Source organism: Zonotrichia albicollis, chromosome 7 (assembly GCF_047830755.1).
Source record: "Zonotrichia albicollis isolate bZonAlb1 chromosome 7, bZonAlb1.hap1, whole genome shotgun sequence".
NCBI lineage: Eukaryota > Metazoa > Chordata > Aves > Passeriformes > Passerellidae > Zonotrichia > Zonotrichia albicollis.
In genome coordinates this window covers 16,502,015-16,521,181 of record NC_133825.1, presented here as the reverse complement: position 1 = coordinate 16,521,181, position 19,167 = coordinate 16,502,015, and the positions used below count along the sequence as shown (strand labels likewise).

Below are 19,167 nucleotides of genomic sequence, written 5' to 3'. Positions count from 1 at the left end.
TCTTTTTTCCCCTTTTCCCCCTTTTCCCCCTTTTCCCCCTTTTCCCCCTTTTCCCCCCTTTTCCCCCCTTTTTCCCCCCTTTCCCCCTTTTCCCCCCTTTCCCCCTTTTCCCCCCTTTTCCCCCCCTTTTCCCCCCTTTTCCCCCCTTTTCCCCCCCTTTTTCCCCCCTTTTCCCCCCTTTTCCCCCCTTTTCCCCCCTTTTCCCCCCCTTTTCCCCCTGTTCCCCCCTTTTCCCCCCTTTTCCCCCCCTTTTCCCCCCCTTTTCCCCCCCTTTTCCCCCCCTTTCTTCCCCCCTTTTTCCCCCCCCTTTTCCCCCCTTTTCCCCCCTTTCCCCCTTTTCCCCCCTTTTCCCCCTTTTTCTTTTTCTTTTTCCTTTTTTCTTTTTCCTTTTTCCTTCTTCCTTTTTCCTTCTTCCTTTTTCCTTCTTCCTTTTTCCTCTTCTTCCTTTTTCCTTCTTCCTTTTTCCTTCTTCCTTTTTCCTTCTTCCTTTTTCCTTCTTCCTTTTTCCTTCTTCCTTTTTCCTTCTTCCTTTTTCCTTCTTCCCTTTTTTCCTTCTTCCTTTTTCCTTCTTCCTTTTTCCTTTTTCCTTTTTCCTTTTTCCTTCTTCCTTCTTCCTTCTTCCTTCTTCCTTTTTCCTTCTTCCTTCTTCCTTCTTCCTTCTTCCTTTTTCCTTCTTCCTTCTTCCTTCTTCCTTCTTCCTTCTTCCTTCTTCTTCTTTTTTGTAGTTTCTATCTGCTTTAGTTAATTGGGTTTTTAAGTAGCTCTGCATTGAAACTGGGCAGGCAGGTGAGGCACAAAAGACAAACCAGAGCTCGTGGAGCATTTTTGTGGGGACACAGTCCCTCTGCTTATATGCTGAAGGAGAATGCTGTCCTTAGTTCAGAGTTCTCCCACAGACATTTCCAGCAGGCTGCTGCAGAATTAATGGCAGTGAAGAAACAAAGGATCAAATTGCCAGGAAAAGTCTCTCCCGTTCTGTAGTTCAATCTCCTGCAAAAAGAAGCCTCCCAGAATTTTTTACCTGAGATTTATAAAAGTGACAGAAAGGGAAGCTGTCTGCTGTATTTTTTAAGAGGGAATGTTCTGAGGAGGATAATGAATGCTCTGGCTGTGCTGTGTGGTGGAAATGAAGGGAACAGGCCCAGACTGAGTATAAAGAAAATGGTTATCCTGTGTATTTTTTGAGCTGGCTGGCACATAGTAAGGGAAAATGTGACAGAATTTTGTAAGGCAAATAATTCTCCATTATCCAGTAGCTAAAATGAAGAATGAAAAGTAATTATTACGTCTAAGATAACAAGCTCAAAAGCAAAGTCTGAGTAAGGGCTGGCAGTCAGTGGCAAATGTTCTGAACAATTGTGTGTCAGAGTCTGTAAAAGCCTTGCTGATGTGGGAGAGGCGTGTTCAGTCATCTGGGGAGTCTGGTGTGCCCCTGCTCCCTTTGGCTGGCAGTTCTTACTGTGCTTCCCTCTCTATCACAGAATCCTACATCCATTGTGGTTGGAAGGGATGTGCAGGTCTAGTCCTTCCTGCTGCTCACAGCTTTGTCTGCATTGGATTCAGACCAAGAACAACCTCTCTGAGTTCTTTATTCTGGTGAATTCCATTATCCTGGCAGTGATTCCCCATCTCTCCCTCCCCAGTCCTCAGCAGCTTCATTTTCACTGTTAACTGCTCACTCACCAGCCTCCCAAAAGTGAAAAGCCAGAGACCATTAACCTGTTAATGCAGAATTAAGGTTATGTGGCAATGTTTTTCTAGTATTCTGCGTTCACTAAAATTTAAATGCCTAAAAAGCATTGTCAGGGGAGAAGGATGTATGCTGATTACCTCAGAGCTTCTTGAATCTGTCTGGAAGCACTTTAAATGAAATATTTACTCCTAATACAGTATTAGCTACTTTTTGGAGCAATTAAGCAAAGCTGAGTGTATAAAGCAGCTTAGTTGAAGTAGGCCTTGCTATGGAAGAGGAAATGGGGACTATTTGTCAGTCCCCACATTTGTGAGCAGATTTAGGAGATTGTAGAATTGAGTGGTCTGGGCTGGAAGGGACCTTGAAACCCATCTGGTTCCAGACCCCTCCTTGGGCAGGGAAAGCATCAGCTAGGCCAGGTGGCACATGTAGCCTGAGAATTCTGATGTAAATACCTGCACGTTGGAGGGTCAGTCTCTGCTGTAGCTGAGACAGAAACAAGGTTTCCTAGTCTAGCTTTCCTACAAGGTTTGCTGCCTCATGTAGGCCCAGTGGCTTTCTGCTCACTGTTATCAGGATTAATGTGGTCAAATGAAGGTTGAAGGGGTTTGTTCCACTGTACTTGAAGAAGGTGAAGGTGATGCATTTGTTAAGAAGGTAAATTACTCTCTTAGAAGAAATTCACTGGTTTTGGTGTTAGCTGCTTTGGTGAAGAGAATGCTGTTCTAGGAGAGAGTTGTCATTAAGATCATGATTAACTAGGTTATCAACATTATAATTGCCTAGGTTCATAGCTGAGACATGGCTAGTCTGAGTAAAATTTGCTGTGTTCTTTCTGGAATTTAGTAGCAGTTGGAAAGGAGCAGGAGGGCATCTTGCAAACACAGCTTGTGGTTAGAGTGATTTCTAAGGATTAAACAAGAATGCTTGTGACCATGGTCACAAGGGGTTTGAGGATGAGAGAGACAAGACTCTATGATCAGAAGGTTTCATTTATTATTTTATGATATATATACTACATTATAACTATACTAAAAGGAATAGAAGAAAAAGTTCTCAGAAGGCTAGCTAAGCTAGGAATAGAAAAGAATGAACAACAAAGATCTGTGTCCAGGCAGAAAGCAAGAACAGCTCTGCCATGAGTGGTCAGGAAATCCAAACATCCACAGCAGACCAATCACGGATGCACCTGTTACATTCCACAGCAGCAGATAACCATTGTTTATATTTGTTGCTGAAACTTCTCAGCCTCAGCAGGAAAAATCCTAAGAAAGGATTTTAATGAAGAGATGTCTGTGACAAATGCTCTGTTTTATTTACTCTCCATTGTCTCCTCCTGTCCATTTCCAATTCCTTGTTTTTCCCTTCTGGTCCTACAGAGCCAGCAGCATGTTACAGAGTATTAATACATTAAAAATTCTATGTTGCCTGTGCACATTGTTGAGGGGAAGTATGAACCATCTCCTGTAAGTTTGGAATATAAGTTGAGCTAAGATTCTTAGGTGATTGTAGCCAGAGAAGAGAAATGGGCACCCCTGAGGCCCAGGTCCTTGCAGACCTTTACATGTGTGTGTGGAGGATGGGGTGGATTGCCCTAAAATCAGTAATTTCTTCAGCTGACACAAGGAGGGTGTGTTTGGGAGGGCTGGGGCCAAGCTCCGTGAGCTCATGTCACCCTGCATGTTTCTGGGGGGAAGTGCCCAGGGGACAGCTGAAGTCTGGACATGGAGCAGTGACCCCTGCCCAGGTGGACATGTTGATACATTTTCACTTTTTCTGGCTTCCCTTTATCTCTGTCCTATCCCAGTGCTCTCATGCTTCGTGTCTGCCTGTGCTCTGTGCAGATCCTGACTGGATCCCCGCTGGCCTGGCTGCTTCTGCAGGGACCTTCCCTGTTGGCAGAGCTCTCTGAGCTTGCCTTTGTGAAGCTTTAGGGGAGGAGAGGCACCGAAACGTGCTGAGAGTCTGAGCTGGTGCTTCCTTCATTTCCCCAAGGTCCTGGATGCTCAGTGGGGAAGCTGACAATGCAGAAACCTGTCTGCAGGCTGAATTTTGTGCCCATGAAATGGAGGGCAAGGAATGAAGCAGAAGCAGTTAGCATCTCAAGTCAAACCTTATTGTAGTCATGTTAAAAGAAATGAGAGAAAGACATCAAACTCTGGAAAGGATTAATATTACTGTAAGATTCTCACTCATGCAGGGAGAGAAATTTTCTGTAATCTGAAACCTTTATCAGCTAGTTAAACTGATAATTTTTGGCTGCCAACTCTGTAATTAGTAGATACTTATTTAGGACATATTTTTGTACTTCTGTTTTGGTGGTGATGTGGCACAGAATTTTGGGTGGGTTTGGTTTTACTGTGTAGGTTGGGTTGTTTTGTTGATGGGGTTTTTCTGTGAGGTTTTTTTGTGCTTTTTTTTTTTAGCATTCATGAGATTAGATACTGACATTTTAGATTCATTCATGCATCTGTGAATGAAAATGAACCTTAAGGAGAAGCTGCCAACTCAATCAATGCTTTGTTTGCCCCAAGGTAAAATTGGGAAGAAATACACACTTCAGTTAGTATTTTCTGGGAACAGAAGTGAAGGCAGTGTTTCAGACTGCAGGTTGAAGTTTCTAAAAACATGAAGTATTGTGTCTCTTTTCCCTGAAAAATAATCTGGAGGGACTTGTGCAGATCATGATAGATCCTGAAGAACATTGCCTAGGGGGTACCTTTGTGCTATTCCCTCTTTTCTCTCCTCAGTCATCTCCCATGCTTTTTCCTCTGTTGTCTTCTGGCTTTGGGCTTGCAGCCTCCAGCTCACTTAGAGACAGACACCATATTTCTGTCTTATGGCCCATGGTGTACTGGATACTCTAAGATTTTACCTTTTTTCCAAGTTAGCCTGCTGTTTCCTGGAGCTCTCTGGAAAATTTTGTAGACATATTCCCTCAGCAATATCTGTCCCATTAACATGAAGCACGCATATTATGTCAGGAGCCTTCTCATGTATGTGCTTGATCTTCTCCCTTTGAAGAGGGAGGTTATGGTTAAATAGTGCTGAAAAAGTCTGCCACAGAGGGAATAATAAATTCATTTTCTCTAGCACCTACAAACAGCAGCATTTGTGCCCACTTGTCTGCATCAGTTGCAGGCACCCTTGGTGTGAGACAGAATGACAGAGTTGTCAGATGAAGCATCAAGAAAAAATATTAGAAATTTTCATTTTGTTTCTTAGATTTGGCAGATGAAGAATGTTTAGCTAATAAAATTAGAGAAGAAAGGATATGTGTTTTCCTTGTTCTAAGTAATTATCTTTCTGTACTTTTCTATTAATTTAAAAATTCTTCACTTGAAATTGCCAGGAACTTTGGACATTAAGTGATTACTGGTGATTTTTTTTCTGAGTAGTGACTAAGACAGTGTCTTGCTTGTAGATATAGGTATTTTATTAAAAGAGCTGCAAGTGCCAAGAAAATCTATTTCATAAGATTGCTGATGGAAATTTAGCTTGAGCATTGTCTGAACTTCAGTATGTAGCAAAAAGGTGGGAATTAGATTAACTTGGGGTGGTTTTTTTTTGTTTTGAGTTTTTTGGGGTTTTTTCTGTCTGAATGCAAGAAAGGTGGTAACAGGGAGTTGCATGCTGGGACTTGCACTTTCCATTTAATGGCTTTAAGTTCTCTTAACTTTGGCACCAAGACTTGCTAGACCTAAGTATGGATGTTCTTACCATTTATTTGATGTCAGATATCTTTCTGGAGTTCATCAAAGCATTATGAGTCTGTGGGAGTGTGTCTTTTGCTGTGCTGGATAGTGCCTTTATTGGAAAACTTGGAATCCTTTTCTGATGAACACTCTGAAGTGCCATGCCTGGGGAATAGGAGTTATCTGAAAGGAAGCTGACTTTTGGTACAAAGTTTCTGTGCTTCCCATTTTATCATGTCAACAGATGGGAAAAGATAGAAATCATTTTTTGGCTAGACTATCTCTGCATAGATTTCTAATTTTATGGTTTAGGTCTTGCAGAAAAGGAATGTTGTATTTTCTGCCTTGTCTTCAGGAGACCAAGTAGAGTTTTATAATGCTTCTTTACGCACTAAATTTTTAAAATTTCTAGCAATTATTTTTCTTTTCTCTTTTCATAATGTGTCTCCATTTAGTTCACAATTTAATTTTTTTTTAGCTGAGCTGAGAAACTTTAATTCAAATGCTTCAACTGAGTCCTTATCAGTGCCAAGTGGAGTGGAAGGGCATCGCCTGTCTTTTTCTTGGATGGCATGCAGAGGAAGAGCTATTGATTTTGTCCCAGAGACAGTCTGAGTCATGGCTTTGTCAGACAGCTTTATTAGCCATTGGTTAGCTCAGCTGAGATATGATTTTTGCCCATTTTTGACTAACACCAAACTCCCAGCGGGAAATCAGAAGGTGCAGTGCACTTGCTCATGATAATTGCTCTGGCAACCATGGCAATCTGACAATTTCCTTAAACATCTATCAATCCACTGTTACACTTAACTCTTCTGCTAGACATTGACTCATGACAAAGAGATGGTCCATCATCCTAATCTTCCTTTTCTGCTTTGGGAAAGTAAGCTCCTTGGCTGAAAATCAAAAGTTGACCTAATGCATTTGTTATAGGAGGAGGAATTAAGAAAGATAGAGGCTGAAACAATCTTAGCTGGACTCTGATCAGTGCTGTTCCTTCTCTATTAGATCTCCTAAGGCAAATGTATCGTCTTATTGAGCCTTGGGAAAATGAAGTTAAGCAAAGTTTTTTTGATTGTGAAGTGGCTGATCTGGGAGGAGCTTCAGAACCTGGTGAGAGGCTGTGGTTATTCAGCACGTGCTGCTGGGGAGAAGCTCACTGTGGTTCCTGTGGGTGCTGGGTTGCCAAGGCCTTGGCAGGGGTGGCACACATGGATGGCATTGGGCAGGCTCCCTGCAAGGCCTTGGCAGGGGGGGCGCACACATGGATGGCACTGGGCAGGCTCCCTGCAAGGCCTCAGCAGGGGTGGCACACATGGATGGCATTGGGCAGGCTCCCTGCAAGGCCTTGGCAGGGGGGGTGCACACATGGATGGCACTGGGCAGGCTCCCTGCAAGGCCTTGGCAGTGGTGGCACACACATGGATGGCACTGGGCAGGCTCCCTGCAAGGCCTTGGCAGGGGGGGCACACACATGGATGGCACTGGGCAGGCTCCCTGCAAGGCCTTGGCAGGGCTGGCACACACATGGATGGCGCTGGGCAGGCTCCCTGCAAGGCCTTGGCAGGGGTGGCACACACATGGATGGCGCTGGGCAGGCTCCCTGCAAGGCCTTGGCAGGGGTGGCACACTTGGATGGCACTGGGAAGGCTCCCTGCAAGGCCTTGGCAGGGGTGACACACACACATGGATGGCACTGGGCAGGCTCCCTGCAAGGCCTTGGCAGGGGGTGGCACACTTGGATGGCACTGGGAAGGCTCCCTGCAAGGCCTTGGCAGGGGGTGGCACACACATGGATGGCACTGGGCAGGCTCCCTGCAAGGCCTTGGTGGGGTGACAAACACACATGGATGGCACTGGGCAGGCTCCCTGCAAGGCCTTGGTGGGGTGACAAACACACATGGATGGCACTGGGCAGGCTCCCTGCAAGGCCTTGGCAGGGGTGGCACACACATGGATGGCACTGGGCAGGCTCCCTGCAAGGCCTTGGCAGGGGTGGCACACACATGGATGGCACTGGGCAGGCTCCCTGCAAGGCCTTGGCAGGGGTGACACACATGGATGGCACTGGGCAGGCTCCCTGCAAGGCCTTGGCAGGGGTGACACACACACATGGATGGCACTGGGCAGGCTCCCTGCAAGGCCTTGGTGGGTGACACACACATGGATGGCACAGGGCAGGCTCCCTGCAAGGCCTTGGTGGGTGACACACACATGGATGGCACTGGGCAGGCTCCCTGCAAGGCCTTGGCAGGGGTGGCACACACATGGATGGCACTGGGCAGGCTCCCTGCAAGGCCTTGGCAGGGGTGGCACACACATGGATGGCACTGGGCAGGCTCCCTGCAAGGCCTTGGCAGGGGTGACACACATGGATGGCACTGGGCAGGCTCCCTGCAAGGCCTTGGCAGGGGTGACACACACACATGGATGGCACTGGGCAGGCTCCCTGCAAGGCCTTGGTGGGTGACACACACATGGATGGCACAGGGCAGGCTCCCTGCAAGGCCTTGGTGGGTGACACACACATGGATGGCACTGGGCAGGCTCCCTGGCACCCTGATGTGGGCCATGGGTGGATGGAGCAAGAGAACCTTGCGGTGCTTTTCTAGTATGAGGTGGATGGACAAGACAAAATTATTAAACTCTGTATCCCTGTTTGTTGTCCTTAAACACAGTATCTGAGAGCCTACATCACAGTTACATTTATATTCAGTTCTAAAATGGCTTAAAAGGACTCTTGCCATACACACAGGTCTAGTTCCATTTCTGTTGAGCATCCACCCTCAAGTTTGCTGTTCCATAAAAGTGTACTTTGTGCCATCCCTTAGAAAGGTTGGGGAACTGGGAATGTTCCACCATGTGTTCCATTCATACAGTACGTCTGTGAGACCATGGGCAATTTTATTTTTTTAATGCCCTTGAGATTCATATAGTATTAAATATCCAGGTAACTGTGATCTTCCATTATGGAGGCTTTACTTGGTAGGTCCTGGAAGAGCCTTGTGTTTACACAGGATTCAGCCCTTTATTGCTGTCTTTGCTGGACAGTAAAAAGCAGTGTATTCTTCACAGCAAGGCCCCTAAAGTGGTGGTTGTACTCTCCATTCTGTCCTCTTATCTGAAGAGGATAAGGACATTCTGTGTTTACAGAGGCATCCTGTGATGCAGCCATTTCATAAACTGAACTGGAATTCATAAGTTTTTGCATAGGCAGCATCCCAAGGTAGCCATGCCAGACCCAGTTAGTAGTGTAGGATTACCTAATGGTGTGTTTTATCTGTCCACGTTACTGTGATTGTCTAATTTATTGGATAACATAAAACATAATTTAATACTCATGTACAAAATGGCAGTCATGTGAATTGACAAGAAACCTGTAAGCTCTGAATTAATTCATGACTTAGTGCAAGGCAAGTTTCACTGGTGCTTCTGAAGATGGAACAGAGCTATTGCCTTCACAAAATGCACTTCTGATGTTCTTGTCATACACTCTCTTGTGAGACAATGCAGATTGCAGATGTGTGTAGGAAAGGAAATTGAAAACCAGCACTAATGGGGAAGTTTTTAGGACGTATTTAAGCTTTAAAGCAGTAAATATATTATCATTTAAATATATATTTTATGATACTACCTTTGTACTGTAAGTTCAATTTTATATTTGTATTACTTTGCTTAAAAAAAAGGAGTGTGTCCTTCAATATTGGTTGTATAAATATAAATATTAATGTACCGCATAACTGTTCTCTCTACAGTTCTTGACATTGTCTTCTAGCTTGATTTGAATCCTTACTCGTGCTTGTTACGCTCTGGATAAGGACCAATCCGTAGTATCAATATTTTTTCCTTTGTCTTTATCCTTCCTGCTGATGTTTTTTCCCCCATTTCTACATATTTGAGTGTCAAAGTAATGATGTGGTAAGTACAAATTGCCAGCTGAAAAATTTATATCTAGAAAGATAGAAGGGTTATAATTTACTTCTGAGCTTGATTTAGCATGAGCATCATAAGGCATAGATGTAAAAGAAGTTAGTTTAGTTATTGGGAATTGTTTATCATTGGAGAATCCTCTCATTATGGAAGATGTCACAGTGGCTTAATATGATTTCAACAATAAAGTAGCAGCTTTAATAATTATTATTCATTTTGTAAATATTTAATTTGTAAGTAAGGTTTTGTGTTTTTCATATTTTTATAGCACTTTCTGACTCAGTATTTTATTGTTGCTCTTGCTTATAGGAGAGCATTACAGTGCCTTTGAATTGTAGGAATCAGTAGATGGTAGGAGAACTCTCAGCAGCTCAGTGTAGGTTTGTAGGGTAAATTTGCAGCCTGCTGAGCTGTGTCAGCAGTGTGTGAGTGCCTGAGTGGTGGGTGCTAAAGCAGTGTCCTTGTTGTGAAAAACGTCAATCACTTGTTTTTAAAATTTTTAAAAGCTTAATAGTAATAAAATGGTTAAAAAGGATAGTAACACAATTAGAGTAATAATAATTTGGACAAATTGAATTAGGACAATATGAGACAATAAAAACAAAGAGTTACGGACGTCTGGGTGCCTTTTTCTGGGCATCACGAGCCCAAAAAAGGACCCCTGCTAACAGAGGATTAACCCTTAAAAGCCTGTTGCATAGTCATACACCTCATACATGATGCATAAATTCCATTCAAATACAGGATTCTGTCTGGTCAGCGTCAGCTTCTTTCTCTGAATCCTAACAGTGCCTTCGAGGTGGGAAGAAGTTTGTTTCTTCTGATAAGAAGGCAATAAATTCAGTTCCTCTGTAAGATTTGGGTGTCCTCTGGCTGCTATCTCACTGCAAGCCCTTTCTGTTAAACAAAGCATCTTACACAGCATAGTTTCTGTTTTAACAATTTTTATAGCCTGTCAGGATCCGTCCTAGTGAACAGATGACCTGATGGTTCGTAGGAATGATCTCAGAGTGCAAAAACCAACACAGTACAAGGGGGTTCGCAGTAATGATCAAATCAAAGGCAGTTTTATTGAAATAACCAGAGCAAAAATGTGATAGAGGGATTAAGGGAGAGAAAAAGATAGAGAAAGAGAGAGAGAGAGAGGGAGGGGATATAGCTACCAACGCAGAGACGAAGTCCTTTGGTTCAGTCCAGTCGAGGATCCGCCTGCTATGCTGGGGAGATCTCAAAGGCTCTGGCTAAGGCTCTGGCTCAGAACAGGTAGTCCATGTTCTCAGCAGTAAGCGAGAGCCATTGTGTTCTTGGTCCAGTCGTCACAACCTGCAGGCAAACATCTCGCTTCGGTCAGCTTGCCTCCCCCACACACCTCCCCCGGGCTGGGGGTGTCAGTCCCAGTCCTTGGAAGGAGCAGAGGGGCCTTTTAGGAGTTTCATGTCTCAGTCCTTGATGGACAGGTTCCTTACATCTCAGTCTGTCTGTCACAGTGGTTGTAGAACATGTGAGGGTCTTCTCTGGGAGACCACCCGGAACTCGGGAGAAGTCCAGCCAGGCCGAGAGGTGGGACAGCTTCCAGAGCTGCTATTGTTGCAAACGGGGCACGGTGCCCTCTTCTTAGCATACAGCAAACACTCCTGTGAAAACAATAGCTTAACACTGAGCTTTCAGGTCTCAGGGCCCGTGGTGTGTGACTTTTCTCCTTCAGAGCCAGATATTCTAGACAGGGCGGATTTTCTCTTCAGTGGGCCTCAAATGACGATCGTGAGGCAGATGAGGGAAAATTCAGACTCTCACAAAACTATATTTCACACTGTACTTAAGAGAATTAGTACAGCATTACTTTCTAACACAGCACATATAATATTCATCTGAATATTTGCAAAAAGCCAATCATAACATACCTTCATTTTTCCTACTTGTGCTTGCAGAGAGCCACATCCTGGAGGACGTGAACCGCTGCATCGTGGCGCTGCGGGAGCAGGATGCCGAGGGCCTGGACCGCGCCGCCGGTGCCATCCGCGGCCGCGCCACACGGGTCGCGCACGTCGTGGCCGGGGAGATGGACAACTACGAGCCCGGAGCCTACACCCAGGGGGTGCTGGGGCACGTGCAGCAGCTCTCTGGGGCTGGTAAGGCCGAGCACAGGGCTTTCATTGCCTGTCACCTTTCCTTGGTGCACTGCCTTCAGCGGGAATCCCGTGGGCACTGCTGTAACACACGGGGATGCACCGATGGTTCCCTCCGAGGCGGCTCCTTTCAGCCAGCTGTTGAGTTAGGACGAGACCATGCGGTTCAAACTGATTTTTAATGTTTTATTTGAATTACATGGTCTCTGTAAGCTTTCTTGAGTTATGGTATTCTCCTGTTACTGGCGTCCTTAATGCATGTAGCATTGTTTGGATACTTGGAACTAATGAGGTAGCAGCTTCCCACCTCATTGCACCTCACCATGCCTGCTCTAAGCAGATGAAAGGCAAACTCGAAAAAGGATGTGTGTCACAGACATTTTTTGTGAAAAATCTTTTCTTAGGATTTTTCTCCCTTCTGAGAAGCTGTGGCCTCAGCAACAAAATATAAACAATGGTTATCTGCTGCTGTGGAATGCAACAGGTGGATCCGTGATTGTCTTGGGTGAATGTTTGGATTTACTGACCACTCACGGCAGAGCTGGGTCTCTCTCTGTGCTGAGATACAGACCTTTGTTATTCATTCTTTTTCTATTCTTAGCTTAGCTAGCCTTCTGAGAACTTTATTTCTTTTATTATAGTCATAATATAATAAATATATATCATAAAATAATAAATCAAGCCTTCTGAACATGAGGTCAACATTCTCACCTCTCTTCATCCTGCAACACTTGTGACCACTGTGACAGACGTGCATGATTTGTGTGTGCTCCCACTTTAAAGACTGTTAAGCAGTAATCAGATGTCCCAAAAAGTCTTCTGTTTTACAAAACTGTATTTGTCCAGGTTTAGAGCAAGTTTGGGGAAGAATCCCCCCAAAGGAGTTCCGGTGGGAAAAGCAGATCTAATCGGCCCCTCCCCCCTCAACTGGTCCGGGAGGAAAGAAAAAAAATACCTCCTTGGAGAAAGGTGGAAAAAACCCCCTGTTTATTAAACAATAAGACCAAAACAGTATCAAAACAATGAGACCCCTTGCCACTCTAAAAGAGATGACAAACTGAGAAAACCCCGGGTTCAAGCAGCAGCTCACTCAGTCTCTGATCAGTCTCTCAGTGCTGGAATTGTCGCAGGCCAGGCCTGGCCCGGTGGGCCACAGCTGCAGCTGCCGGTGCTCTCCTGGGTGTTCAGTCCAGAGCAGTTCCAAGAGGTCCAAAGAAAAGGGAAAAAAAACAGTCCAGGGAACTTCTTTGCCTCAGCTAGCTAACACTAACTAAAAAGCAAAAGAAGAGCTCTCTGTCCCGCTGGCTGTCCGCAGACAACACAGTCAGGAGCAGGAATGTGGAGGAGTGCAGTGTCTGAAAACAAACTGCGCGCTTCTTCTCTCTCCCCCTTCACTCTCTGTAACACTCTTAAAGGTACAAAACTTATTATTATTCAACATAAACAGAATGAGACGATTGGGGATAAAAGCATCATATAGTCAACCCAGGACAAAAACAAATTTGAAATTTTCTAAAATGTTTAGCAGTCTCCTTTACATTTCCATAATATTAAAGCAGAGGGCATCCTATATTGGAAAATTCCTGTACTGGCCACAGGGGGTGTAACTGCGCTGTTCTATAAATGATTCCTGTGTTTTCCATAAATGAATCTCTGGCTTTTCATAATGTGTACTTAATTAAAAAAAAAATAAAATCTATGGTTTTCCCAGTACTTCCATGTTTTAAATGGTTGCAAGTCTCATAGTGGGGAGCTAAACTGCTCCTGAGAGATTTTCTGGCAAGTCTGCACATCCCTGGAATATAGGATTTGGCTTCCTGAACTCAGAGATCTAATTCCTTGCTCTTTCAATCTAAACAAATGTCGAGTACCTTACATTTAACTGACATTTTACCACAAGAAAAGGCAGGAATTTTGTTTGAGCTCTTTCTTAGTAAGTTCAAGTATGTCCAGGGCAGAACTGCCCTCATGTGAACAGGAGTAAACTGACATTGCAGTGAAGTGGCAAAAGAGAGCAATGGGGAGAGTTTGAAATAGGCTTGCCTGTTTTTATCTTTTTTTCTGATATTTTTATAGGAAAATTGAAAAATATTCAACATTGATCTCCTTTCTTCATGATTTCTAGAAGTACTGTGGCGAATACTGAGAGGGAAGCAGCATAGAAAAGCATAGTTTAGATTTTCATGTAAAAGCTGAGCCTGTTTTTCTTGAAACTAGTACTGTTTAAAGATGTTGGGAGTTGACATTGATTTCTGTTCTGTTGCCTTGCTTTGACAGTAATATATATAATATACCTGAAGCTGTCCATCTGCAGAAGACAGGGAGGCATAAAACTGGTTGTGGTTGGAATGTTTGCTTGTTTCAAGGGACATCAAGCATGGTCACAATCTCAAATGACTTTGCAGTACTTCAGAGAATTCACTGTCTTTATATTGTTCAATAGGAGGGCAAAAAAGACACACACACTTTTCATTTTCACCTGTATTTATGTGATCTGCAGTGAACACATGTTGAACTGAGAGGGCTGCTTGGTTTTGTTTTATTTAACTTACAGGTAAAATGCAGGTAGGTTGCAGCCCACAGGTGTAACCTAAACCATTCTATCCCAGCTGGGTCTTTCAGCTGATTGCAAGGGGAAAGTTCACCAGGAGAGAACTCTGTATTTATGCTGCCATAAACTTCCACAATAACCACAGGCAGTGTAGGGTGTCCTTTATGCCTAAGGAAGAGGTAAAGTGTTACCCATGAGAAATTACTGCAAGGCAGAGTATAGAATTAGTGAGACAAAGAGCATACATGGAAATTGCAGAGAACTAAAAATAAAAATGGAAGAGTGAATGGGAGAAGAAATAGGAAAGATGCAAATTGGAGGTAACAGAAGGGAGAAAATGTGCATAAAGAGGAGCAGATATATTTACTGTTTGTTTTGACAAAGATCAAGGTTAAATTGTAGCATATATGATAAGGTAATGTATAAGAAAAGAAAGATATTGAATTCTCTGCATTGCAGTATGCGAGGAAAGAGCAAAGATCACTGTATGTCTCTTATTGCATTTTGATAGGGTTTATGTACTGTTGTATCAAAGGAAAATGAAACTTTTAGGAACTCTGTTTATAAAATCCTAAGGTATTTCTTCTTCAGAACTGAAAGGGTGATCTTGTTCTGTTCTTTTAAATACCAGTCTCCTCTGTTATTTTATTGCCTGCCAGAGTCTGCAGCAGTTAAATTTAAGTCAACAATTTATATTATGGCATATATCTGTTGGTAGAGTAAAAGGTTTGTATTGTAAATTTGGTCTGCAGTTCTGCTTTAATGCTGAACTCTAATGATATACATTTAAGTGTAAAAACATAAATTCTTTAGTTACTTCAATGTCTACAGATCTTGTAAGAAAAACAAGGAAAAGGGTGGAGACAAAGATGACAAGTATTTTAACTGCAGTGGGCCAAAGACATTTAGCTTTTAGACTTGTTTGGAGTGCTTGGGTTTGTGTTCAGTGATTTTCTTTAAAACCTTCACAGCCTTCAGTTACATTTTGGCAGCGTATTTTAACATATTATGTGCCAGTATGAATGAATTTATTTAGTTACACTAATATAACACCAGGATTGGTGTTGTGATCACCTTCCAGTCTCCCCTTTCCCTTCATAGCCCTTTCAGTGTGGGTGCTTCTACAGCCCTGTATTAATACTGACCTCCTACACCTGAACCTTTCTTGTACAGTAATTTATTAATTGATTCTCCAGGGGGATTAAATCTACTGCATTGCTTTTCTCTGGGGAAAGGTAATTTACCTTAGCCATAAAAAGACAGTGCAGTTTTCATGATGAAAGCCTCCTTCCATCTTGGGCTTTTTATGCAGCTTTTCCATTTCTTGCAAGCCTGTGTGCACCAAGCTAATGGCTTGTATTTTCCTGGCTGCTTCACCTGCCTTTTTTAATTCCAGTTTACAGGTTTGTCACAGCAGCTTATGTGAAATGCCTGGCAGTTTCCTTTGTCCCCTGCCTCGAGTGTTCTGCAGTAGGGATTGTCTGTTCTTCTTTGGAAATGTGGCTCTCTTTCACCCAGAAGGCACCCTCCAGAGAGGGAATGCAAGAGGGGTTGTCTGTATTCTCCTGCCCACTCTGACATTTAGTGCTTATTTTGTCATTTTCTGGTAAAGCCACCTGAGCCAGCGTGGGGAGACAGGAGCACTTGAGAGACTTCACTGGCTTTTCCTAAGGGGTTTCTTCAGATGGGATGAATGGGCAGTTGGAGGTCCTTGCCTCTTGTTGTAGAACAAAAGATACCAATATGACCGACTTTATTCTAAATTATTTATTTAGGGGTGGCTAAAATGAGGTGAATGGACCTTACTCATTCTGTGGGGCACACAAAAATCATAAGTTTTTATTAATTAAAAAATATTTAGAATTTTATTAATTCAGAAAGTTTTTAATGAAAAAGTATTTTTCACTAGTTGTTCATCACTGTCAGAATAAGATCTACAGAGGATACTTGCTGTTCAAGTCTGCTTAGTGTTCAGTGATTTTCACTCTTGCTTATGAAACCCAAAGACTGCTGAAGAAGAGGATTGACTCCTGTCACTTCAAAATAGATAAAGAAAGAAAATCCCCAAGCACTTGAAGAATGAGAGAGGCCTGAGCATGCAAGCTTATAGAATTGGTGAACTTGTGAAATTGGTGCTCAACCCAGACAGGGAACATTTTATCAGCAACTATTCAGCAGAATTATTGTAAGAGCTAAAAGGAACAAAAAATGGGCCAAGAAAAACACTGAGGGTATTTGCATGACTTAGCCTGAAATGTGCTTTGTGATGAGTTCCGTGGTGATTGTAAGATAATAACTTAAGAAATAGCCCTTGATTCTTATGGTTTTTACTCTGCGACAGAGTCAATAACTTCCATTTGGTGGAGAATGCCGTGAGTCTTTTTTTTTGTGGGGCTCTGTTTGAATCCATCTTTAGAAACTGGATTTTGCTTCTGATGTAAGAATGTTCTGAAAAATAGGGGGAAAGACCAACATTTTTTTGGGTTCCAGGTAATCAAAAAATGACCCTGAACACTGAAATTTCTTTTTGCCAATCTTTTCTTCCTTTCCTCTAGCTCAGAAATATTTTTGATTCGCTGTTAATAACAGTGTAATGCCCATGTTGATTATAGGCACTGTGTGGGCATTAAGGTGCCTTTAACTACACATCTGCTTCTTTGAAATGCTGTTGCACTTAGTGATCATTTAAAGCACTGAGAAGAAGCTGCTCTCAGTGCCCAGCACAGATGCCCTGTTCAGGGCAGTCCTTGAACACACACACAGTCTCTCCAAGAACCTTCCTCCTCAAGAGAAATCTTAGAGCAGCCTTGAAAATGAAGCATTGTTACGAAATAAATACATGTTTCTGAAGGTAAGAAGTTTGGTTTTGTGGTGTGCAGTTGAGTTTTTGATGCTTTTTTGGTTGTTAGGTCATTTTCCTGGATTAGGATTGTAAATGCCCTTCTGCTGCCTGTCGTGGATGTGGCACACGTGGGCTTGCTCCATCTGAGCTCCATGGGGAGTGGCAGGGAGGTAATCATTGCTCCCCTGGTAATGAATTTGCCACTTTGGCCGAGCCTGCTTTACCTGCAGCCTGGTTTTGGAGCAGAGGACACTTGGGGGAACCTTCCTTAGTCAGAACACCACTGAGCACCAGCATTGTCTTTGCTTCTGCAGTTTCCTCAGGCCCTGCAGGGAAAGTGGGGATGGCAGTGTACTAATGGGCAGTAAGGGCTTTGTTTTTCTCTCTCCAGTGTTTTGTGGGCTGGGGTTTTTGTTGGTTGGTTGGTTTGTTGGGTTTTTCCAGGCAGAATTGCCCTTCTGTCATCATTGTGTGTGACATTTTGTGACAATCTTCTCTCACCTGGAGCTACATTAAGAAGTGACTTGTTGCTTTCCAATGTCTGTATAACTTTAATACATCCCTTTTAATATATCTCTCTCTTTTAGATCTTAAGGACCACTGGACTGGTCTGGTTCAGTAGAGTCCCTTCATTAATGACAGCCTCTCCCTAAGCTGATAACAAGATCAGGGACTCTGCTCTTCCTTTCACTGCGTTTTTTTAACTGAAGTAAGCTCTTGAATTTGCACAAGGTTATCTCCATGCCCATATCAAAGCCATTCCTTTCATTTCAGCTGTGACTTTCTTGCACAAGCTTTTAAGTGCCTTGACCTCTGTAATTTTAAGGACATTTCATTCACTTCCAGCTCTGTAACCTTTCCAGTTATTTGGAATGTGTTTTCCAGAACCTCTGGGACACAGTTTTATCTCATTACTGTTATCATAATGTTTATTTTGTAGTCTTGATCCTACAAGCCCTGATGCTATTGTTGCTTTGCATTTTTGGGGAGTTGCAAGCATGCTGTGCCTGATGCACTTGCCCCTGGTTAACTTGCTGTGTCTCAGGCACTCATTGATTATTTATTTCCTTTGCCAGTCCACATTCAAAGAATCCTTTCATCCTCTTGCCTTTTAGAACAGTGTAATATGTTGGAGATGGCATCTTTCTTACAGAAGCTGATTTTTGTCTATTTTACAAGTTTTTTGCAGTAGGGACATTTTAGTTCTTAATGAGCAGCTTTGGCTTCATCTAATGTGTCCTGGAGCCAAAGCTGGTCAGGCCTGCCTGCTGGGTTATCCCAGTATGTACTAGACTCTTTGGAATACTTTGGAATTTACCACTCTTCTGACCATTTGCTTTTGTAACCTTTACATGTCAGAGCATGATTTGCCTCCTAAGCAGGATTGTGAACTGAGTAACTGGATTTCATAGATTATCAGTGCTTAAGAGTTCATTTTCATTTTTTATTTCATAGTATCTACAAGGACTGTTTTGGTTTAAATTGTGAATATGAGTCCAGTTTCAGTAAGGATTTCCTTAGACCTGAAAATCTGCAGGATGTTTTTGTTCTTCAACTGTAGCTCATTCTTAAGTTCTTCATAGAAATAATTTTCCTAACTGTAATGTGGAACAGTTTTCATTTTTTCATGTAATACACTATGTTTTACAGCAAAAGTCATAATTTTGTGACATGCCCCATCATAATCAAAATTAAATTATTGCCCCACCTTCCTCCAATAATACTTTCAACTGCATGCACCTAACTCTGTTTAAGATATTTTTAGTGATTCCTTTCTGGCAGCATGCCCTCAGCTCTTCGTGCTTCCTTCCGTGCAAGCCACGAACTTTCAGATGTGGAAATGATGCACTAGCTCTTGATGGGGGGAGCATATGCATAATTCAGTAGTATTTATATATGCCTGTGTATGTATGCTTGGATTGTAAATCTGTTCATGTAGTAAAATTGATTCTTGCTGAAATCGTAAGCAATAAGCTTGTCTTCATTTTGGTCACCTTGTCTCAGTAAGTTTGTCACCACCATCCATTGCACTATTGGGAGAAGTGGCATTGAATTCATTATGTACCAAATAAATTTCTGTAACTAGGGCTTCTCCTCACTTTCTGGGGACTGTATTCTGTTTTCTACCAGAATCCCCATCTCTGAAGCTGGTTTTGTTTGCTGCAGGCTTTGTTTTGTGTCACAGTCGATGAGAACACCAGAGCTTCTCCTCAGTTTACCCAGTGCTGTCAAACAGCTGCAGTGGATTGGAATGATGCAGTGGGCAGCAAAGTGCAAGGAATGCATCCATCAGAACTGAAGCATTTGCCATGGAGTTTGATGCAGGAATG

General features: G+C 43.0%; 1 protein-coding gene across 5 annotated transcripts in view; it reads left to right on the top strand.

The window, feature by feature from the left end:
• CTNNA3 (catenin alpha 3) overlaps positions 1-19,167 on the top strand; it is a 410,743-nt gene that overhangs the window by 301,321 nt on the left and 90,255 nt on the right. For all 5 annotated transcript variants that reach the window (XM_074544396.1, XM_074544398.1, XM_074544395.1 and 2 more), the window contains one exon: positions 11,247-11,447. In XM_074544396.1, coding sequence (XP_074400497.1) covers positions 11,247-11,447 — 201 coding nt within the window. The remainder of the gene's footprint in view (positions 1-11,246; positions 11,448-19,167) is intronic.